General features: G+C 39.7%; 1 protein-coding gene across 4 annotated transcripts in view; it reads left to right on the top strand.

Moving 5' to 3' along the window:
* FRY (FRY microtubule binding protein) overlaps nucleotides 1–24,096 on the top strand; it is a gene marked incomplete at its 5' end in the record, with an annotated part of 453,417 nt that overhangs the window by 128,304 nt on the left and 301,017 nt on the right. For all 4 annotated transcript variants that reach the window (XM_081083582.1, XM_081083581.1, XM_081083584.1 and 1 more), the window contains one exon: nucleotides 21,474–21,527. In XM_081083582.1, the coding sequence (XP_080939708.1) occupies nucleotides 21,474–21,527 (54 nt within the window). The remainder of the gene's footprint in view (nucleotides 1–21,473; nucleotides 21,528–24,096) is intronic.

The following is a 24,096-nucleotide window of genomic DNA, read 5'->3' as shown; positions in this document are numbered from 1 at the left end:
GGTTTGTCAATCTTGTTTATCCTTTCAAAGAACCAGCTCTTGGTTTCATTGATTTTCTGTATTGTTTTTTTGGTCTCTATGTCATTTATTTCTGCTCTAATCTTTATTATCTCCTTCCTTCTGCTCACTCTGGGGTTTTCTTGTTGCTCTCTTTCTAATTCTTTGAGTTGTAGAGTTAGCTGATTTACTACCATTTTTTCTTGTTTTTTGAGATAGGCCTGTAGAGCTATAAACTTCCCTCTCAGGACTGCTTTCATTGTGTCCCATAGGTTTTGGATTGTTTTGTTTTCATTGTCATTAGTTTCCAGGATGTTTTGAATTTCTTCTTTGATTTCATTGGTAACCCAATCAATATTTAATAGCATGCTATTCAGCTTCCAGGTGTTTGAGTATTTTGGGTTGTTTATATTGTAGTTTATTTCTAATATTATGCCATCGTGGTCTGCGAAGACGCTTTTTATGATTTCAATCTTCTTGAATTTGGGGATACTTTGCTTGTGACCCAATATATGGTCTATTTTTGAATATGTCTTATGAGCATTTGAGTAGAATGTATATTCCGTGGCATTGGGGTGAAGTGTTCTGAAGATGTCTATTAAGTCCATCTGATCTAGTGAGTCATTTAGGATTGCTGTATCTTTGCTGATTGTTTGTCTAGAGGACTTATCCAGTGCTGTCAGTTGGTTTTCTTTTAAAGTCTATTTAGGTGGGTTATTTCTTATTGCTGTTTTTTTTGTTAATCCTCACCTGAAGATGTTTCTTCCATTAATTTTTTCTTTTAGAGACAGTGGAAGGGAAGGCGGGAGAGAGAGAAAGAGAGTGAGGGTGACAGAGAGGGAGAGAGAGAGAGAGAGAGAGAGAGAGAGAGAGAGAGAGAGAGAGAAAGAGAGAGAGAGAAGAGAGAGAGAGAGAGAGAGGAGAGAGAGATCAATTGGTTGCCTTTCTCACATGCCCTGACTGGGGCCAGGGATTGAACTTGCAACCCAGGTATGTTCCCTTGACTGGGAATCAAACCTGCAACCCTTTGGTGTGTGGGCCAACACTCTAACCACTTAGCAACACTGGCCATAGCTAGGTGGGGTTTTTAAGATGTATTTTGTTCCTTAATTAAGTTTATAGTTTCTCTTTTATGTCTTTGGCTGCCTTAAACATACTTTTTTTGTGTCCTCTTTTAGATTAGCCTTAGAATTTATTCCTGACTGGGACCACATATTATTAATTGCTTGGCTTGGAGGTTTCTGCACCCAGAATGTAATATTAATGGAACTACAACTCATGTAAGACTTGAGACTGTTTTCGAATGCTTGGAGATGATTTCTTGTTGTTCTTACCTAGAACCCAGGCAGAGACCATTGAAATATCTTTTCATCTTCCTACATTTTTCCCTAGTCCATTTTTTCATGGTTTAGGACAGTGGTCGGCAAACTGCGGCCCCTTGAGTGTGGCTCTTCCACAAAATACCACGTGCAGGCACACACGTACAGTGCGATTGAAACCTCTTGGCCACACTCAAGGGGCCAAAGAGCCGCATGTGGCTTGCGAGCCGCAGTTTGCCAACCACTGGTTTAGGACAAGACGTTTATGTAGGTGTCTTGTTTCTGATGTCCCACCTCTCAAGGCCCACAGCTTTGTTTCTGTTCCCAGTAGAAACAGAAAAAGCCTCCAAGGATATTGAGACCAATAGCCCTCCCCCTCTATAGCCTCATACCTACATCACCTCATACCTTTCTATTTTTCATTTCCCTTTTCCTTTCTTGTTTTCTCATTTCTGCGTTTTTAAAAAAAAATCCTATATTCCATTCAACATTTACAGGTGTTTATAGCATCTGAGATTTTGAGTTATTTCAGCCCATTATCCTGCCAAAGTCTTCTGGGGAATTCTTGGTTTTCTTCTCATACAGATAAGGCCAAGGTGGTTCTTTGCACTGTGAGGTTTATGAGCAAACAGAAGTTTCCATGGCAAGGTGAAGTGTCCCCAAAAGGAATAAAAGGAAAAAAGAGGGGATTGTCACTAATTCTTCCTCTTCTGATCCTGTTTTATAAATTGTGCCTTTTTACTAGAGATCCATCTCACAAGAAAAGATACACACAGGCTGAAAGTAAAGAGATGGAAAAGGATATATCATACAAATGGAAATGGAATAAAAGGGGCGCTGGAGTAGCAGGACTTATATCAGACAAAATAGATTTTAAAACAAAGTCTATAATAAGAGATAAAGAAGGGCATTACATAATGATAAAGGGATCAATACAATAAGTATAACACTTGTAAACATTTATGCACCTAACATTGGAACACCTAAATTTAGAAAGCAAATCTTTACAGACATAAAAGGAGAGACTGACAGTAATACAGTCATAGTAGGGGAGTTTAACACCCCATTGACATCAATGGATAGATCTTCCAGACAAAATATCCACAATGAAAAAACAGACATAAATGACACACTAGACCAAATAGACTTATTTATTTATTTTTATTTTTTTTAAAAATCTTTACTGTTGAAAATATTACATATGTCCCCTTTTTCTCCCATTGACCTCTCCCACCTCACCATCCCCACCCCCCCCGCCCCTGCCCCAGGCCTTCACCATCCTATTTACCCATGGGTTATGCATATACGCCGATGAGTTCCTTGTTTGAACTCTTCTCTCCCCACACACCCACCCCTGCCTTCCCCCTGAGGTTTGACAGTCTGTTCAATGCTTTTATGTCTCTGGGTCTATTTTTGTTCAACAGTTTATGTTGTTCATTAGATTCCACATATGAGTGAGATTATGTGATACTTATCTTTCTCTGATTGGCTTATTTCCCTTAGCATAATGAACTCCAAGTTTATCCATGCATTTGCAAATGGTAACAATTCTTTCTTTTTTACGGAAGCATAGTATTCCGTTGTGTAGATGTACCACAGGCTTTTAATCCACTCATATGCTGATGGGCCCTTAGGCTGTTTCCACATGTTAGCTTTTGTAAATGATGCTGCTATGAACATAAGGGTGCATATATTCTTTCTGATGGGTGTTTCTGATTTCTTGGGATATATTCCGAGAAGTGGAATCACTAGGTCAAATGGGAGTTCCATTTTTAAATTTTTAAGGAAACTCCATACTGTTTTCCACAGAGGCTGCACCAGTCTGCATTCCCGTCAGCAGTGTACTAAGGTTCCCTTTTCTCCACATCCTCACTTGTTTGTTAATTTGTTTATGATAGCCATTATGACAAGTGTGAGGTGGTATCTTATTGTCATTTTTATTTTAATCTCTCAGATGATTAGTGACTTTGAGCATTTTTACATATGCCTTTTGACCTTCTGTAGATCTACTTTGGAGAAGTGTCTATTTAGGTCCTTTGCCAATTTTGTAATTGAATTGTTTATCTTCCTTTTCTTAAATTGTATGAGTTCCCTATAACTTTTGGAGGATAACTCCTTATTGGATGTATCATTGGCAAATATGTTCTCCCTTGCATTGGGCTCTCTTGTTATTTTGTTGACTAGAGGCCTGGTGCAAAAAATTCGTGCAGGGGGGGGTGTGTGGTCCCTCAGCCCGGCCTGCACCCTCTCACAATCCAGGACCCCCTGGGGAATGTCCGACTGCTGGTTTAGGCCACAGGGATTGGGCCTGCAGTCAGACATCCCTTTCGCAACCCCAGATTGCTGGCTCCTAACTGCTCACCTGCCTGCCTGCCTGATCGCCCCTAACCACCTCTGCCTGCCTGCCTGATCACCCCTAACTGCCTCTGCCTGCCTGCCTGATGCCCCTAACTGCTCCCCTGCCAGCCTGATCGCCCCTAATCACCTCTGCCTCAGCCCCCGCCACTATGGCTTTGTCCGGAAGGACTTCCGGAAGATGTCCGGTCTATCTGGTCTAATTAGCATAGTACCCTTTTATTAGTATAGATGGTTTCTTTTGCTGTGCAGAAGATTTTTATTTTGATGTAGTCCCGTTTGTTTTCTTCTTAGTTTCCATTGTCCTAGGATATGTTTGGTAAACATATTGCTACGAAAGATGTCTGAGATTTTGCTGCCAATGGTTTCTTCTGGAATTTTTATGGTTTCACATCTTACATTTAAGTCTTTTATCCATTTTGAGTTTATTCTTGTGTATAGTGTCTTTTTTTGCATGTATTTGTCCAGTTTTCCCAACACCATTTAATGAAGAGACTGTGTTGACTCCATTGTATGCTCTTGCCTCCTTTGTCAAATATTAATTGAACATAATGGCTTGGGTCGATTTCTGGGTTCTCTGTTCTCTTCCATTGATCTATATGTCTGTTCTTGTGCCAGTACCAAGCTGTTTTGCCTACAGTGGCTTTGTATAATAACTTGATATCTGGTACTGTGATCCCTCCACTTTGTTCTTTTTCAAGATTGCTGCGGCTATTTGGGGTCTTTTTTATTCCATATAAAATTTTGCAAAGTTTGTTCTAGGTTTGTGAAATATGCCATTAGTATTTTAATAGGAATTACAATGAATCTCTAGATTGCTTTGGGTAGTACGGACATTTTAATGATGTTAATTTTTCCTATCCATAAACATGGAACATGCTTTTATTCATTTGTATCTTCTATTTCTTTCTTCAGTGTCTTATAATTTTCTGAGTACATATCTTTTATATATTTGGTTAAATTTATTCCTAGGTTGTTTTTTTTTTTGAAGCAATTGTAGATGGGATTGGTTTCTTAGTTTTCCTTTCTGCTAGTTTATTATTAGTACATTAAAGTGCAACTGATTTGTGAATATTAATTTTGTAACCTGCTACTTTATCAGGATTCACTTATCAGTTCTAGTAGGTTTTTGTTGAAACCTTTAGGGTTCTCTATATAGAGTATCCTGTCATCTGCAAATGATGGCAGTTTTACTTCTTCCTTTCCAATCTGAATGCCATTTATATCTTCTTGTTGTCTAATCACTGTTGTTGGAACTGCCAGTACTATGTTGAAGAACAGTGAAAGCAACATCCTAGTCTTATTCCTGATCTTAAGGGAAATGGTTTTCATTTCCCCCCCAGTTAGTACAATGTTACCTGTGGGTTTGTCATATATGGCCTTTATTATGTTGACATATGTTCCCTCTATTTCCACTTTGCAGAGTTTTTATCATAAATTGGTGCTGAATTTAATCAAATGCTTTTTCTGCATCTATTATGTGATTTTTATCCTTCATTTTGTTTATGTAAATGATCACATTCACTGATTTTATGATAGTGTACCAATGTTGCATCCCAGGAATAAACCCCACATGATCATGGTGCATGATCTTTTCAATGTATTGTTGAATTCAGTTTGCTAATATTTTGTTGAGAATTTTTGCAACTATATTCATTCAGGGATATTGACCTGTAGTTATCTTTCTTTGCAGCGGTTCTCAACCTGTGGGTCACGACCCCTTTGGGGGTCGAATGACCCTTTCACAGGGGTCTCCTAAGACCATTGGAAAACACATATAATTACATATTGTTTTTGTGATTAATCACTAATTATGTTCAATTTGTAACAATGAAATTGGGGGTCACGACAACATGAGGAACTGTATTAATGGGTCGCAGCATTAGGAAGGTTGAGAACCACTGCTTTATAGTGTCTTTATTTGGTTTTGGAATTAAGATGGATTTTTATATCATAAACCTATTATAATTAGTCATGTTCACAGCCTGATAGCCACTCAGTAACCTCAACCATTATGGGGCACTGCTACAGTGTTTTGGATAGGTTCAAGCCTTGGACAGATGAGAGGGCACAGTTCTCTTGTTGCCACGTGCAAGTCCCAGCTTGGAGGGCAGAGCCTTCCCAGCACAATTAGCCAACAGCGATAGCTGTAAGCTTGAACCTGTGGTCTGAACACGTGGCCCCACGTGCCTGAGTGGTAGAATTCAGGTGCATGTAGTGGAGTGGGATTGAAACCCATGAGAATGATGTAAACAACTTGATCATGCCCCTGCTTTGCCTCGTGGCATCTGCTATAAAATAAAGACACGGCTCGTGGGCGCTGGCGCTGTCCATCAGAGGGGCAGCGTCCCACTGAGACCCAGCTTTCATTCTCTTGTCTGTCTTTTCTAAGCCTTTCATCCCCACCCCCCCCACCCCCGCCTCAGCATCACTGAACCAGGCTGAGCTGGCATGGCACATAAGGCGCCCGGGGCTGAGTATGCCATGGCCATGCCGGCTCCCCACAAACCATGTGATATTTCATGATAACATTTCTTCATGCCCAATTTGCAAGTTGGTGTTTTTTCTGCACTGTTATATAAACCAATCTTCCTATACTAACCTAATATTGACTAAGGATATATAAATGGCAGAAACACCAGCTTAAATGGCTCCCTGCACTCTGGATTCAAGTGAGCTTCTAGAAGGTTTACCAGCTAGTATTTTTTGCCAAACTCCTCTTTAAATAGAAACTCGTCTGGCTTCAACAAACCCAATAAGGGAAATATAAAGAGATAAAAATAATTCATATATTTAGTTCCTTATCAAGTGTAGTGATAGAATAAAAATAAGGCTGTCCCAAAAGGAGACTAAGAAAGAGCTCTGGTCAGATAAGGAATATTTACATTACACTCGATAAAGTATTGGCTTAGGTTCCAAATCATGCATAAATAATTTTTAAAGTAGCTGTTTCTTGGCATAGCAGCTCAGCCTGGTACCCCTTACTTAATCTTACAGACTTTCACCAGAAATCTGAAAACTCATTCTAACCCAGAAACAAAATGTAGTTATAGCTAAAATCAGAGAGAGTTGTCGAAAGGTGTCATTTAGCTGCTGAATGAGGCCACCTTCCCAAAGATCTTAGAAACTCACTTTTTCTGTACACTGTTCAACCTGAAATGTGTATTCCTTATTATGAGTATTCTTAGAATCACATGGATGAAAAGCATTTCTTTTGTAGTGTTAAATGGGACTTTTTTAGCTGTGAAATGAAATTTAATGTATCATGATATTTAACGTTTGAAACTTATAGCAAATAAACCAGGTGAAAAGTATCCTGAAATAATTAATAATAATAATAATAATAATAATAATAATAATAATAAAGAACCAAAGGGCTTTCTATTTCAACTTAATAGTATCCAATTCAGTTTATTCACGGGTAGGTCATCATTTTTATGTCCAGTGACTTTAGAGAAGATTATCAAAGTTTCTTCTTTTTGAGAATATAAGACTAGGGAGAGGTTATTCCTCAAGTTATTTTTAGTCTAGTTCTTTCTGGTTTTATGCTTCTTTTTACTATTTACAGAGATATCATTTTTAGCACAAATAAGAGATCATTTGAAAATATATCACCACATTTTAAAGTGGCAGAAAATGCCAATAAAAGTAAGTTCAATATTTTGACAAAATTCCATTCCCATGCTTACTATGATGTAATATTTCTGTTTCCACACAGCATTTTACATTTTGACATTTATGAAAGTCACTAATACAATTTAGGCAGCAGCAATCTTTACTATATAGTATTGTGGTCATTTTAATGAGCATAAGTCTTGATTTTCACAGGTTGTGCTAACAACCCTAGGCATGTTTTATTGTGTATTTTTGATTGATGATTAACATATATGTAGTACCCTCCCACCAAATTAATTTTTCAAAATTCAGTATTCTATTTGATGGTATTTCCTGACTCCTTTGGGGATTTCTACTTGATTCATGAGTTGTACCCATCTACGTTGAGGGCAGGTGGAGCAGGAATTTTTTAGAAGGCTTTTCCAAGATGATTCAGTAGCCATGCCCAGAAATCAAGGACAACAAAAAGGTTAGGCACTATAATTTTCAAATATTTTTTATTTATCTAGTGTGTGTGTGTGTGTGTGTGTGTGTGTGCGCGCGCGCGCACACATGCGCGTGCACATATACCCATATGTTCTTGCTCAAGATTTTTTGGGATTCCCAGTGGGCAGCATAACACATAGTGAATTTCTCTAAAGCAAAAACTTCCATTCTTGTGCTCAGGATGGCCAGAGCTATGGCACTAGAGAGGGAATGGGTTATGGTTCCCGGTCCCCAAACTGGGTCATTCCTATCAAAATCACCTCCACTCTTCCCTTTGGTCCCAGGAAAATAAAATTTCTTTCAGATAGATTAGCCATTCTTCTTCTCATTCAGTAAGTGATGAGTTTTATTTCTAAAGTAATGTTAATAAAATATAATTTTCATACAGTAAACTACATGGATATTAAAACTACAGTTTGATGAATTTTAACAAAAGTAAACACCTGTGTCAGTGCTGCTACATTCCAGGTAGAGAATAGTTTCTTCATCCCGGGAGTTTCCTTGTGCCCCTATGTAGAGACCCTGTACCAACACCCAAGTCTCTGGCAGCTCTTGGTCTCTGTATAGATTCAGCCCCATTTGGTAGAATGTCATATACATGGGAGCAATGCAATATGTGCCCTTTTGTGTCTAGTCTGTTTCACTCAGGATACTGTGTTTGAGGTATGTCCATTTTTTATTGGTAATCAGTATTTCATTCATCTTTATTGCTGAGTATAATTTCATTTAATATATAGACCACAGTATGTTTATTTAATCACATTTTGATGGAAATTTAGGTCAACAAAGTTTTTTAGTACCTTTTAAATAGCATAAGTCTTGATTTCCACAGGTCATGCTAGTAATTGTAATAGCGTATATTTTATAAGGTATTTTTGATAGTAGCTTACAGATGGAAGAAAAGAAGGATCAAAGGAAGGAAGGAAGGAAGGAAGGAAGGAAGGAAGGAAGGAAGGGCCTTATTTTCCAACTTCCAAGCATAAGTGATTATATTTGAGACTAAGCATTATACAAAGAGGAATAAGACAGACTTGTAAGAATAACTTTCATTTTTTGCTTAGCTTTCATTTTTTGGGCAAATAATATTCACATTAACCCTAGAAGGTAGGTAATAATAATAACATTTCAGGTGCCTACTGACTGCCAGGCACCGTTCTTAGTACTTGAATAATATTAACTCACCGAATCTTCACAGTGTGAGATAGGCACACCTACTAGCCCACAGGAAAATGGAGATACAAACACAACTTGACAAAAGTTATAGTAAGCGGTGGAGCTGGCATTCAATGTGGACTACCTATGGCTAAGATCCTTACTCTTAACCACTACACTCACAGCCTTCTTAATTTTTAGTCAGAGATGGTAAACCTGAGAGATTTTATAAAGCTTACCAAAGGTGGTATAGTTGGAGTTAATGCATCAATTCAAATCCTGACTTGATTGATTCCAAAGTCCAAGCTCAAATCTACTTGGAAAACGATGTATAAATGAATAAGTAGGTTGACAATGGGTGGGCATACAATAACTAGAGAATACCAAAAAGCTATTGAAGAGTGAAATGGGGCTGTCACTTCTGGTAAAGATGATAGGGAAAGTGTGGTGGAATAAATGAACCTTGAGGGACAAGTAGGATTTTTTGATGAGAGGTAGTTTGGTTGGGTCTGAGGAGGGTAAGTGTGTATGGGGTATGCATATGTGTGTGTGTGTGTGTGTGTGTGTGTGTGAGAGAGAGAGAGAGAGAGAGAGAGAGAGAGAGAGAGAGAGAGATATTAGTAGTGCTAAAAGATAAATCAGAACATGATTGATTTCAAGTCTCCAAAGATAGCCCTGGGGAATATAAATATTTAAGGAGAAAGACAAGCCTATGAAGGACCCAGAGAAGAGAAGTCTAAAAAGGTAGATGAAAATTGAGAGATGGAATGATTCAAGTGACTAGAAGGGAGTAATCATTAGTGTCATGGAAGCTGAAATGTCCCAAAAGAAATGTATTGACAAACGGCCACCATATTTGTCATTTGCAGTCACTGAGGCCTCTAGGGAGATTATTTTAGTGGTGACAGAGGAGTCAGATTGCAGGTGGTTGAAGAAAGAAAGAAGGGAAGACAGGACGTGTAGACCACTCATTGGTGAAACAAAGGTGGGAAGCAGGGTAAACAGTAGCCAGAGGTGGACATGCACTCAGGAGAGGCACTAAGATAAAAAGGTCTAAGCTTGTTGTTAGCTGAGAAAGAGAGCCAAAGGAGAAGAGGAGGTTGGCCTAAGGGGAAGTGAGGAGCTGGCTGATGGAGCAGGGTCCTGGAAGAGACAGGGAACATCCATCCACATGTACTGAATGTCTAATTACTGGATGTAGCATGTACACTTAGTGGGATATACTGGGGGGGGGGGGGGAGGGAGTAAAAAGTATCAACAAAATAGAATGTAATACAGAGATAGATGAGTGAAGGTGGTATCTTACATGTCTTGGTAACTGCTCATAGTTAAAAAAAAAAAAAAAAAGAACGTCTATGGGAGCTACTCTTTTGTTCAATTAAGATGATTGTCTATAGTCAAATTTAATTGGAGTTTCCTCTTTACTGTTTAAATATTGTATTTATACTTGGGACTGTTAGATTTGGCAAAGCAATGAGTTTCAGTGAAATGTGCAAAGCCAGCTGCAAATAGGACAGAGTCTCTCAAGGGTTTCTATTTTTTTTTTAAAGTGTCAAAAATAGTTTTCCAGATTTTAGTCTACCTTCTTGTCTCATGTCTTCAGGTACTACACAGCATCTTACTTGCTAGTGCCTTTAGCTGATTTGAGGTACTCTTTGCGTAATTCTGTTGATATTGGGAATTCTTTCCCCAAGATTTTGGATGAAAACCAGCATATATGGTTATGTTTAAGGAAATTCATTTTGGTAACTGAATAAACTAAAAAGAAAAAAATACAGTTCTGTCAATTTCTATAAGCATCCTTCTTTCACAGGTCTCCAAGGGTCTACTAAGTGCTCATTAGTTCTTGTGAGAAAGCTGGTCAGGATATCAGGGTGGTGTCCATTTTCACTACTCTGGGTAAACAGGCAGGCATGATCCCTGCAAATCATCAAAATGACCAGAGTATATTTTCAAGATAACTCAAACCCTGGGACCCTGATTGCCTCTCATGTCGGGGGAGGCTTTTGGGGGATAAATGGTCCATGTTCAGAACTGTGAGACCTCTGGCTCACTCCTTATATCAGTTTCCAACATTAAGTCCAAGCTGGCAGAAATGAGACCTGAAGATCTGTGTCAGACATGGAGCTACCTAGAACCCGTTTTCCTTTGATGCAGGCTAACTAAGATGCCTGCCGCTATGTACTGGTAGTCTGGAGGAAAGGCTCCAGTGGTGTTGTAGGTCTGGCCCAGCTCTTTGCTCTGAAGAGCACTGTCTGTCACCAGGGGACCACTGGGATGAAATAGCTCACTCCTCATCTTCCTCATGTTCTGGTGAAGAGAGATTCCAATTGTAGTAGTTCAATTTTGAAAATTCATTATTAACTTGAAGGCCAAATATGTGTATTATAAAATATTGCTACTGGTGTTATCAAAACCCTGAGTCAGTTATGAATAAATATCTATAATAATAAAAGCATAATATTCTAATTAGACCGATGTCCTTCCAGACGAAGCTGCGGAGGCAGGGGCCAAGGCAGAGGCAGCCACTGTCGCGGGTGGGGGCCAAGACAGAGGCGGTCTCTGCAGCAGGCGGGACCGCAGCAGACGGGGGCTAAGGCAGCCGCAGCGGCGTCAGGAGCTGAGCTCCTTGCACGAATTTCATGCATCAGGCCTCTATTGTTCTTATAATAAAAATCACAGTCATTGTGGTGGTAGTTTTTGTGTGTGTGTTTTTTTGTTTTGTTTTGTTTTAATATATTTTATCGATTTTTTACAGAGAGGAAGGGAGAGGGATAGAGAGTTAGAAGCATCGATGAGAGAGAAACATCGATCAGCTGCCTCCTGCACACGCCTCACTGGGGATGTGCCCGCAACCAAGGTACATGCCCTTGACTGGAATCGAACCTGGGACCCTTGCATCTGCAAGCCGACGCTCTATCCACTGAGCCAAACTGGTTAGGGCTAGTTTTTGTGTTTTTTTAGACTTGTTTGTTTTTATGTCATCCCACCATTAAATTAAAAGGTTTCCTCTAAATTATATATTAAGAATTAAAGTCAGAGTAATAGCATTGGGCAATTAATCTGAGAGAAGGGCAATTAATCTTTATAATTTTTCCTACTTTTTATAATGTAGCTTCTTAGTTACACTTGGAAGCATCATGGAAGCTAAAATTAAAGCTTTAATAAACGTTAGTGGGAGTGCATACTCCTCCAGCAAAACATGTGGAGCTCAGTTTCACCTCCTGAGTGTTAGGAAAGGTGACATACATTTTAATTTTATTTAATCCCAAAAAAGAATGGGTGGGGTCCGGCCTGCCCCCATCAGGCCGATGGGCCCGGCCCGTCAGGGGGAAGGGGCCATGGGAAGTTGGCAGCTAGCCCTGCCCCTGATTGGGGTTGGGGGGCCAATCGGGGTGGGGCTGGCATGGGGGAGGGGCCTGGAGAAGACCCACTGAGCTGGAGCTGAGCATGGGCCCCAGGCTTCCCAGGGAGGATGGCCTCAGCAGGGAAACAGAAACCACCAGACAGCTCTGCAAACAGGCCCTGAGCTCCCTTTGGCCAGGCGGACTCAGAGCTGGTGTCTCTGTATGTACATTAGACACAGCCCAGCACTCGCCGTTGTCTGTTGGTCAAATCCATTGCATCGAAAAACATGTTTCCCTTCTTCTCTTTGGGTCCTTAAAACAAATACAGGCCAATTGGAAGACGGGGCCCCAGTGCAGAGCCAGGCCCCACAATCACCTGGAATTTAGGCCTAAGACAACTGGGTAGCAATCTCCACAGAACAGAGCACACTGTTTTAGAGTCTTAATTCTCTCCTAAAATGTGTCCAGCTGCTCCTCTTTAGCTGGGATAGACTGAACTTAGGAACCAAAGACCGAGTTTCCTTTGAGGTGGGATCCACTGGGAGCCAGCTGGTGGCAAGGCGCCTCACAGGCAGCTGCCTTCCCCCCAAGCTTGGTGTACTTTGAGACAGTCTGCTTCTGGCGGTGCTGGGTCCTGGGCTGCGGGTCTGGGGGCAGGTCCACAGGGTTTCTCTCCGCTGCCTTCCTGGCCTCCCGAGCAGTACCCTCCCGTCTGGAGCGCCAGGCGGCTGTCCTAGAGCCAAGACTCAGAGAGCGAAGGAGCTGGCCCCCACCGAGAAGGACCCACATGTGGCCAGGCCTAGTCCCCCACCCCGCTTCTCAGTCTCATTCGGGTGGATTGGGCCAAAGCCTGCTGCCCGAGACTGGCGCCAAGCGGGGAGGGTTGCAGCGGGGAGAGGGGCTCCTTGACCTGCCAACCTTGGTGACGATCATCCTCATGCCCAGCTGGTAGAGTTGGTTCCACAGAGCCTTCATCTCAAGCTGCACGCTCATGCTGGCCACCTCCATGTTCTTCTTTACCTGTGCCTTCTTCTTTAGCAGGAAGAATGGCAGTCCAGCCCTGCAGAAGTTGTGGGGGGAGGCTGCGACCCTGGGGCCTGGGCCAGGCTGCAGGTGCCATGCCCGCTCAGGGGCCATCATGGCACCACTCTTGCCCAACAGCGTCCAGCACCTCCTGAGGCCCTCCGCTGCCACTTCCCAGCCCTCTGCGGTAGGCCGCCTGCCACTTCCGCGGGAGCCAGCGGGAGCCCCAGTGCACCAATGGGAGCTGACTGCTTCCACAGGAGCCATGCGGCTTCCACAGGAGGCGGGAGCAAGCGTGGGTGCTGGGAGGGAGACGTGCTGCTTCAGTGGGAGGCAGGCCCACCATCTCCTCTCCCGGCCTGCGCTCGAAGGAAGCATCCTACCCTGCCCTGACTGCTCCCCGCTGGCTGCCCAGAGGCCCTCCATTGCCTTGGCAATGAAGCAAGCATTCCACCAGGACTGGGGGACTCTGGCAAGGCTGAGGGGACTGGGCACCGCCATCTTTGTGGCAGAGTGATGGTTAATTTGCATATTACCCTTTTATTAGATACGATCAGGACTGTGCCATTCATATTTTAGTTCTATGAGGTAGATTGGTAAGATTTATCCCTATTTTACCCAAAAGATGACTAAAGTTTAAAGAAACTAAATAAGGTCCATGTGTTATAAACAAGGGACCTAGGATTCAACCTCAAACTTCTCAGTTTCCAGAGCATGTGCTGAACTACTAGATCCATCTGTTATATTAATTAAAAGACACAAAAATAGCACCATAAGAAAGATTGGTGATATATATAACAAGTTGAATAATTTCACATTAACTCTCATGGCATTGCTGGGTTACATGTTTATTGAAATATTTCTGAGTGCAATAATAATTTGGAACTTTTTTATTTTAGTGAAGTCCTACCTTCATGGGGCATACTTGCTTTTTTCTTTTCTTAGTCCAATAAAACATCAAAAGTAGAAAGTGATTTATTGAATGAGCCCCTTGTATCCACAAATAAAACTCCTTTGATACATAGACTCTCTCTAGGCTTGTCTAACTGCCCATGTTCTGTCACCTATGACATCTCTCCTCTTACAGGTTATAGAGGGGCCCAGTGTGAGAAGACTATAAAGTGGAAATGTAGCTATTGTACACTGAAATTGTTTGAAAATTGAGGTAGATGTCAAAGGCATTCCTTGATGATTTAGGTAGATAGGGATTCAAAGAGCTTTTAGAGTTTGTATTTTCTTAAGGGAGGGTTGGGGAAGCAAGAACTTCCCAAGGTGTGAAAAGCACAAGTAGGGACCCCTCTCTTTCCCTGTGGAAATACTGGACATTCCTATACCACTCTTCATGACAGGAGAAAGTCCCACTGGGATGGGTCAGGACAGCTGTGCTCTTGATCTCACGCCTCTCACAGCAGGCAAGATATTTGCCTCCCAAATCCTATCTATAAAAGGGAAGAACTGCAGAGTGGGACCCTTCTGCGATGCCATTAGGCAAATGTAAAAGTTGGGTAAGTTCTGTTGAAATGAGTTTTAAGAAGTAGCATATACCATTTTGAAAAGGGAGACATGAAATTGTTTTTGTTAAACAATGATGACAGAAGTAATGTAGCATATTCTTCTGCTTTTAGTTTTTGTTGTTAGTTTTTTAATGAAGAAGTTCCAACATCTAAAGTAGAAAGACAGAAAAGTATCTAAGTCCATTGCCCAGTTTTTGATTGGGTTATCTTCCTTTTGTTAAGTTGTTTGAATTCCCTGTAAATATTGGAGATTAAATCCTTATTGGAGATAACATTGGCAAATATGTTCTCCCATGCAGTGGACTTTCTTGTTGTTTTGTTGATGGTTTATTTTGCTGTGAAGAAGCTTTTTGTTTTGATGTAGTCCCATTTGTTCATTTTCTCTTTAGTTTCCATTGCCCTAGGAACTGTATCAGTGAAGAAATTGCTTCAACATATGTCTGAGATTTTGCTGCCTGTGGATTCCTCTAAGATTTTTATGGTTTCCCATATTATGTTTAAGTCCTTTATCCATTTTGAGTTTGTTTTTGTTATGGTGTAAATTGGTGGTCTAGTTTCAATTTTTTTGCATGTGTCTGTCCAATATTCCCAACACCATTTATTGAAAAGACTATCTTAACTCCATTGTATGCTCTTGCCTCCTTTGTCAAATATTAATTGAGCATAGGTGTTTGGGTCAATTTCTGGGTTCTCTATTCTGTTCCATTGATCTATATGTCTGTTCTTATGCCAGTACCAGGCAGTTTTGAGAACAGCTTTGTAATACAGCTTGATATCTGGTATTTAGATCCCTCTTACTTTGTTCTTCTCAGGATTGCTACAACTATTTGGGGTCTTTTTTTATTCCAGATGAATTTTTGGAGAGTTTGTTCTAGGTCTGTGAAATATGCCATTGGTATTTTAATGGGGAGTGCATTGAATCTATAGATTGCTTTGGGTAGAATGGACAAATTAATGATGTTGGTTCTACCAATTCATGAACATGGTATGTTCTTCCATCTATTTATGTCTTCCTCTATCTCTTTTTTCAGTGTCCTGTAGTTTTCTGAGCACAGGTCTTTTACCTCTTTAGTTAAGTTTATTCCTAGGTATCTTACTTTTTTGGTGCAATGATAAATGGGATTTTTAAAAAAATCTCTCTTTCTGTAAATTCACTATTGTTGTATAAAAATGCCATAGATTTCTTGGCAGTAATTTTGTATCCTCTGTTACATTGCCGAATTCATTTATTAAGTCCAATATTTTTTTGATGGAGTCTTTAGGGTTTTCTATGTACAGTATCATGTTATGTATGAATAATGACAGTTTTACATCTTCTTTTCCAATTTGGATATGTTTTATTTCTTCTTCTTGTCTAATTTCTATGGCTAGCATTTCCAGTACTATGTTGAACAGGAGTGGTGAAAGTGGGCATCCCTGTCTTGTTCCTGTACTTAGGTGAAATGGTTTTAGTTTCAAACGAGGATATAAGGAAGGCCAAGAGACAAATGAAAACATGCTCTAAGTCACTGATCATCTGAGAGATGCAAATCAAAACAATAATGAGGTACCATCTCATACCTGTCAGAATGGCTGTCATCAACAAATCAACAAATGACAAGTGCTGGCGAGGATGTGGGAAAAAAGGAACCCTCATGCACTGCTGGTGGGAATGCAGACTGTTGTAACCACTGTGGAGAACAGTATGGAGTTTCCTCAAAAAACTAAAAATGGAACTCCCATTTGACCCAGTGATCCTACTTCTAGGAATATATCCCAAGAAACTAAAAACACCAATTATAAATGCACCCCTATGTTCATAGCAGCACAATTTATAATAGCTAAGGTTTGGAAATAGCCTAAGTGCCCATCAGCAGATGAATGGATTAAGAAATGGTAGTACATCTACACAATGGAATATTATGCTGTTGTAAAAAGGAAGAAACTCCTACCATTTGCAACAGCATGGATGGAACTGGAGAGCATTATGCTAAGCGAAATAAGTCAGTCAGAGAAAGATAAATATCACATGATCTCACTCATTTGTGGAATATAATGACCAACAGAAACTGATGAACAAAAACAGATCCAGAGACACTGAAGCATCAATCAGATGCTCAAACATCAGAGGAAAGGTAGTGGAGGGTGGAGGTAATGGGGAGAGATCAACCAAAGGACTTGTATGCATGCATATAAGCATAACCAATGGACACAGACAACAGAGGGGTGAGGGCATGAGCGGGAGGTGTGGGGGGACAATGGGGAGTGAAGGACACATATGTAATACCTTAATCAATAAAGAAAAGTAAACAAACAAACAAATAAATAATAAAATAGAAAGACAACATAATGAACCCTATGATCGTCTTCAACAATTGTCAACTCATGGCCAGTTTGTCACACACTGCTTGCACCTCCCCCCAATAGTATTTGAAATACTAGTAACCATATCATTTTAGTATTTCAGCACGTATCTCTAAAAGATAATGATTATTTTTAAAAACAAAACTGCAATACCATTGCCACACCTATAAAATTAACAATAACCTCTTAACATCATCAAATATCCAATCATTGTTCAAATTGCCAAAGGTGTCATAAACATCATACTTTTTAAAAGCAGATAGTTTGAATCTGTATTCAGATAAGAGCCACACATTGCAATAGCCTTTTTAAAAAATCAATAGAACCTCCCCCAATTTCTCTTATCTCCCCCTTGCAACTTCTTTATTGAAGAAATGTCTTTCATTTATTTTCCTTTGGGCTGGATTTTGCTGATTGCATTCCTGGGGTATAGTATAACATATTCCTCTAGCTCCTTCTAACTCCTATATTTCCTAAAAATTAGAAATTATTTCAAAAGGCTTGGCCAGGTTCAGACTTGATGTGTGTGTGTGTGTGTGTGTGTGTGTGTGTGTGTGTGTGTGTGTGTTATAAAGACTATTTCATAACATTTGCTTCCATCAGAAGAGACTGAATATCTCGTTTTCTCTTTAGAGGGCTGTTAGCAGCCATTGATGTTCAATGCCCAGTGTCCCCATGTTTCTGCTTTGCTATTTCTTTTGTTCCCTATCACCTAGTGAGCTGGAGCTTCTGGGCAAGGCAGGGTCACAGGGAAGGTCTTCCAGCTTTGGACCACTAAGCATTTTCAGGGATCCATCACCCTAAATTCATATCTGTCAGAATTATTTTTTTTAAAAAACTGTCATTCAACTCAATTAATGAACCTTCAGTAAATAAATATTATTGTAGCAATATATAAAACCAAGACAAATTTTAAAAGCATACAAAATACAGTGTTCTTATTGGACAAATGGGACCTTTATTTTGAGCCTCCTCTGTGATCCTCCATTTCCACTTGTTCTTTCAATATCTATTTTTATTCTGGGTGAATTTCACTGTACAGTGGGGCCTTGACTTACGAGTGTCCCGACTAACAAGTTTTTTGAGATACCAGCTATCTCTCAGCCGATTTTTTTCATTGAGTTGATAAGAGTAATTTGAGTTAACGAGCTCCTTAATGAGCTCGGTCTCGGAACGAATTAAACTCGTAAATCAAGGCCCCACTGTATTACTTATTCAGTGCTCTTCGAGAACCAGGATGCCTGGAATGTGCAGATCTTTGATTCCCTGCAGCTGATTCTCCTGAGAACCTCAAGGACAATCTCACCTCTGCAGTTGCCTTTTCTCAAGGAGGCACAAACCTTACTAGTCTCCGCCCCGTGTTCAAATGGCTGTCCCTGAGCTGAGCAGGCTTGCCTTCCTTTTCTCCCTCTCTTTCCTCTTTTCCTTCCTCCTTTACTCCTCCTTTCTTTTTCTCTGTTTTAGCCAGCATGGTAGTCCCTTCTCCATATCTACTCTTAAACCTCCTGACACTGCTAAAAATCTATGTTGATGCAAAGGTAATCTTGGGAATGGCAAATTGTGAACTTGATTCTAAGTGGCCAAAGCTGTCTTCACCATAGCATAGGGCAGTGGTTCTCAACCTTGGCTGCACATTAGAATCACCTGGGAATCTTTTTAAAATCCTGATTTCTGGGCCTCATCCTCCAGAAACTGTTTCTTTGTTACTAATGTTGTGGCCCCACCCCATAACAAAGAAACAGAATTTCCGGAGGATGAGGCCCAGAAATCAGGATTTTAAAAAGATTCCCAGGTGATTCTAATGTGCAGCCAAGGTTGAGAACCACTGGCATAGGGATATGTGCATTCACTTAACAAACCCTGATAATGAGTTCCAACTGTGTACTAGGAATGTGGGAGATGGACAAGTTACAACTCCTTGGAAATGCTGACAAGAATAGATGCAATCAAATTGCCATGTGTCAACTAATCAGCAACTCTGCCAGAGAAAATGGGAAGGGCGTAATCTGGGAAGTGATATTTAAACTAAGTCTTCATATCATTAAAATAGCATAATTTCGCCCTAACTGGTTTTGCTCAGTGGATAGAGCATCAGCCTATGGACTGAAGGGTTTGGGTTTGATTCCAGTCAAGGGCACATGCTGGGGTTGCGGGCTCAATCCCCAGTAAGGGGTGTGCAGGAGGCAGCTGATCAATGATTCTGTCTCATCATTGATGTTTCTATCTCTCTCTCCCTCTCCCTTCCTCTCTGAAATCAATAAAAATAATTTTTTTTTAAAAAAGATAGCATATTTGTGTAAAAGTAATTAAGGAAAATGTAGTGTAGTGCTATATTATTTTATTGAGGCACTGAACCCAAGTTGTTGGTTAATGAGTTTGTCTTTTGTGTATGGTAACAACTTACCATATCAACTTTGCCTACTAAAGAAACTTGCAATATGTTGCTTCCTTGATATGTATGCAAATATGTGTAAGCACAAAACATCACATTTATCATCATTCCCACCCCATTAGTAGTGGAGAAAAAATAACTTTTAGGCATGGGAAGTTTCAGGGTGTTGTAGGACATGGTCATCTGCCTTCCTCCACTATGGCAGGCTCTTGCCTTTCAGGTGGTAGTGGGTGAAGGACCACCAATTCCCAACGTATCGACTTCTGAATTAATGCAAGGTTCTATAGGTCCACGTGTATGCCAGGCACCATCTCTGAGCCAAGTAAACTGTGATCTCTCATGTAGATGTATTACCATTTCCCTAATGTAGATAAAACGAGTATTGTTGCTATCATAGTACAAAGCCATTTAAAAGTATCATTGGCCTGACCAGGTGGCTCAGTTGGCTGAAGCATCATCCCTGTATACCAAAAGATTGTGGGTTCAATTCCCAGTCAGAGCACATACCTAGGCTGTGGTTTTTATCCCCACTTGAGCATGTGCAGGAGACAACCACTCAATCTCTCTCTTTCTTTTCCTCCCTCCTCCCCACTCCTCTCTCTCTCTAAAATCAATAGAAACATATCCTCAGGTGAGGATTTAAAAATAAATAAATACATAAAAGTATAATTGAAGTCATAGTACTAGCTCTGTCATTATGCATAGTTTTAAATATAATGGATACAAAAATGAAATTGTTATTGGGTACCTATGTTTGGAGGTGTGAGTGTATGTTTTGTGGTTGGAAATTCTTTGAAAATTTTTGACATTAAAATCAATCCTCATAAAATAGATGATAGTGATGTTTGAAAAACTGTGAAGGTACCAAATGCCAATGAATTCTACACTTAAAAATGTTTTTTTTAACTTACAATGAAACACACACACCAAATGAGAGGACCTCATATTTAAAGAAACTGGGTGTCATTGGCCTAGACTTAGATTAATGTGACAAACACTTTACCATTACCAAGCAATGCTCTTCCTGTAACTTCAAGTACTGGGAGAAATAAATATAGGACCTTGCATTTCTGGAGCTTATAGTCTAGTGGAGGTGGCACTTGCATCTAGGAGTGAGGTGGAGCTTACATCTACCTTAGGTATATAGCATTTATTTTCCAGTAAAGGAGAAGGTTAGAGAAGTGAGTCAGGGAGAGGATCTATCTGGCAAAATGTAACTGGAGTCTTCCTAAGACAGCTACATTGGCTAGGTGCAGCATTATATTTTGATGTATAACTTTTGCATGGTTTCTAATGCTAAACCAGATTTGAATATGTATTAACTTCCATACAAAACAAAACAAAATAAAGACCAACAGGTAAGAATAAATAGTTATAAAATGCTAGAAGGTGAGGTAAAGCTTTCTAATGTAAACAAAGGTGTAATGATTAGGAAAAAATATTTTGGAGACATTTGTCACTATCCAGATTATTTCTTCAGAGATGTAGATGTGGTGCAAGTGAAGTAACATGCTCCAAATTTACTGATTATTACTAGTAAACATGTGATTTGTAGGTTATTCCTTAATATTGGTCTGATAATTAGACTTTGTTTTGTTTCTAAATCTAGGGTCTTGGACTAATGTATCACTTTTAACATTTTATTATCTATTAAGTCCCAAGATACGTACTAAAATTTGTCAAATGAATTACATGGTTTTTACAATGTGATTTCCATTGAAAAATGCAGTACAACTTATAGCATTAGATATCTAAAAAGATCAAATACTATGAGTTAAGTTTAGAATAGTAAGGGAGGTTCTTACTCATTTGAAAACTGTCACCTCTTCATCCCATAAAGGGAGAAATAGATGAGAAAAATTAAAACAATAATGACATTTCACTTGTAATATATAAGAGCCTCTAATTTTCTTATACATATTCTTTCTAGGAAAAGCCATTGACAAAATCCCTACAACGTGGAGAAGACCTGCAATTTGATCAAGTATGTGACATGTCATATATGTTATATTCTGGTTTTTAATTATTTCAAAGTGTACAAAAGGCACGGGCTGGATGACAAGCTTCCTCACAGAGGGTGTAATCTTGGGAGCTGATCCTACAGCTTATTTACAGTTGTGGCTCACAGGAGACAGTCAGTAAATGTCTATTGATTTCAATGGCAAAGAACTGGAAAGTGTTGGAATAATATAAGTAAGCCCTCAATTGATTGTTTCCTAAATCTATGTATATCAGAATTAAACAAGCTGAGAAAAGATAAAGGAACTCCTATCTAAACTCTTATTTAGATTCTTCTGAATAAACAATACAGCAGGTCCTTGAATAACATGGGTTCATTCAATGTCATTTCCTTCTAATGTTGATGAGATTCTGTAGGAGCTTAACCCTGTTTGTATAAATTATTCTGTGGTAAAATCGGTTTTGTTATATGTCATTTTCTTTAAAGTCACAGACCCTATTGATGGCATTAAGCGAGGACTCACTGTGCTGTGATGATCAGATGTCTGCACTAGTGTTCATTCATGGGTTCATCCTGTATTATCTTGAATGCCTACTATTTGCTTGAAACAATGCTAGGCCCTAGTGAGACAAAATCTAGGACAAGTGTTAGCCCTTCAAGAATACACAATCCTGTGAGAGAGAAACCACCTAAACCATAATTATAAAGCAGTATAATAATTTAGATGCTAATCAAGAAGGTTATACATGAACAAAATAAGACAAAATAAATACAAAGAAAGTTCTTTGAAAATAGATCAGGACTAGTAAAAGAACCTCCAACTCTAAATGGTAGGTAAAACCAAATCTGGCAGATTCTGGTTCATTAAGTTCAGGAAGGCTATAAGCATGTTAAAGAATGAAGGATAATAGGATATCAGGGAAGTTGGAGATGTGTTTGTGGCACTTCTGAACTTCTGCAGTTAATGATAAAGAGGACAGCGTGTTCTCAAAATCCTCACTCAGTGCCAAGGGCAGAGTAAAATACTGCAGAAGGCACCTTAGCCTGATCTAACATAGTGGGGTTTATTGTCTCATGGAGAACACACAGGGAGTACACTTTCTGAAGGGTGTTAAAACTGCCTTTAATGTAGAATCAAAAAGAAAATTCTCTGGCCCTTACAGTCCAGACTCATATGAGGACTGACCAAAAATGTAAGGACTGACCATAAAGAGAAAACTTCCATTTTGTATTTTATAAGCTGTTTGTGCTCACAGGCTCATGCTACAGCCAGTCTCAGAAAGCTGCATGTCTGCTGGCAGAGCTGGCTGGTTTCCAAAACGCTGCTGAAATGGAGTGAGGGCTCCATTGTCATGGAGCTATCTTCTCTAGTCTGGTCACCTGGTAGATGCTAGCATGGTCAGAGACCCTGGATAAATGTTTGGGGTCATTATTTTGGAAATGTGGCACATTGTGGCTCTCACTAGTCTCTTTAAGAATGTAAATATTTATCATCTGTCTTGCATAATTTTTCACTCTATTTTACATACTTCATCTCTACCTGTTAGATCGTCATTGTCTTTTCCTCAAAAAATATGATGTTACTTTTCCCCAGCTTAGTGTACCTTTTTCTCTATTCTCTGAGGAAACAATACTTCTAAGTTTTAACATTGCAGATAATAGTTATCTTAAATAATTTGGCTTAAACACAATCTCTCATTTATTATTCAGCACTCTACTTCTGCATTTCAGCATTGTGGAAAAGAGATAGCCTTTGGGATTCAACAAACCTGAATTTAAATCCCCACTTTGCCACTTAGTTAGCTGTAATACTTTTGACTCCGTCCTGCCCCAGAGCTACTGAATCAGAATCTGCAGCTTATTAAGATAGCCAGGTGACCCAGGCACACAGTTAAGCTTGAGAAGCACTGATTTGTAACACATCTCTACATAGTCAGGTGGGAACCAGTAAGTTGGTCACTGGTAACTTTCAAGTAAGACCCATATGATTATCCCCTCATCATTAAACCATAAATTTATATGTGAACAGTGAGAGATGGAGGCAACCTGCAAAGTTTATCACAGGCCACAAGGAAACATAGAGTTGTGGGCTCAATCCTCAAGAAGGGGCTTGCAGGAGGTAGCCAATCAATGATTATCTCTCATCATTGATGTCTCTAGCTCTCTCTCCCCCTCCCTTCCTCTCTGAAATCAGTAAAAATATATATATTTTAAAGTTATTTGGGGATTGATGAGTGGATCAATTTAGTTGGGCAGAGGTGTGTATTGTTAAAAGATAACCTTCAGAAAGCGGCAACGTCATGACTCCCATTGAAATATAAAAGGAACATGTGCCAAAGATTTTATCTAACTCATTATTAAAGAGAGACATTACAACCAGTTTAGAAGAGAGCACAGAAAACAGACACTTTAATAAATCAGGAATGTGGAAATGAATGTGCAATCAGAGGCAAATCTGGCTTCTTCCACAGTGGGAGAGGGAAGTCAGTTGAACTTACTGGACAGATATTTTTTCTGTCTATAAGCAGAAATTATTTTGCTTTGCCATCAGTTATCCACCATACACACAGTTTTAAAATAGCTCAAAAGATGC

Source organism: Myotis nattereri (genome assembly GCF_964212035.1).
Source record: "Myotis nattereri genome assembly, chromosome: 2".
Taxonomy (NCBI): Eukaryota; Metazoa; Chordata; class Mammalia; order Chiroptera; family Vespertilionidae; genus Myotis; species Myotis nattereri.
Note: the sequence above shows the minus strand (reverse complement) of the source record. Positions and strands in the feature narration are given on the sequence as shown.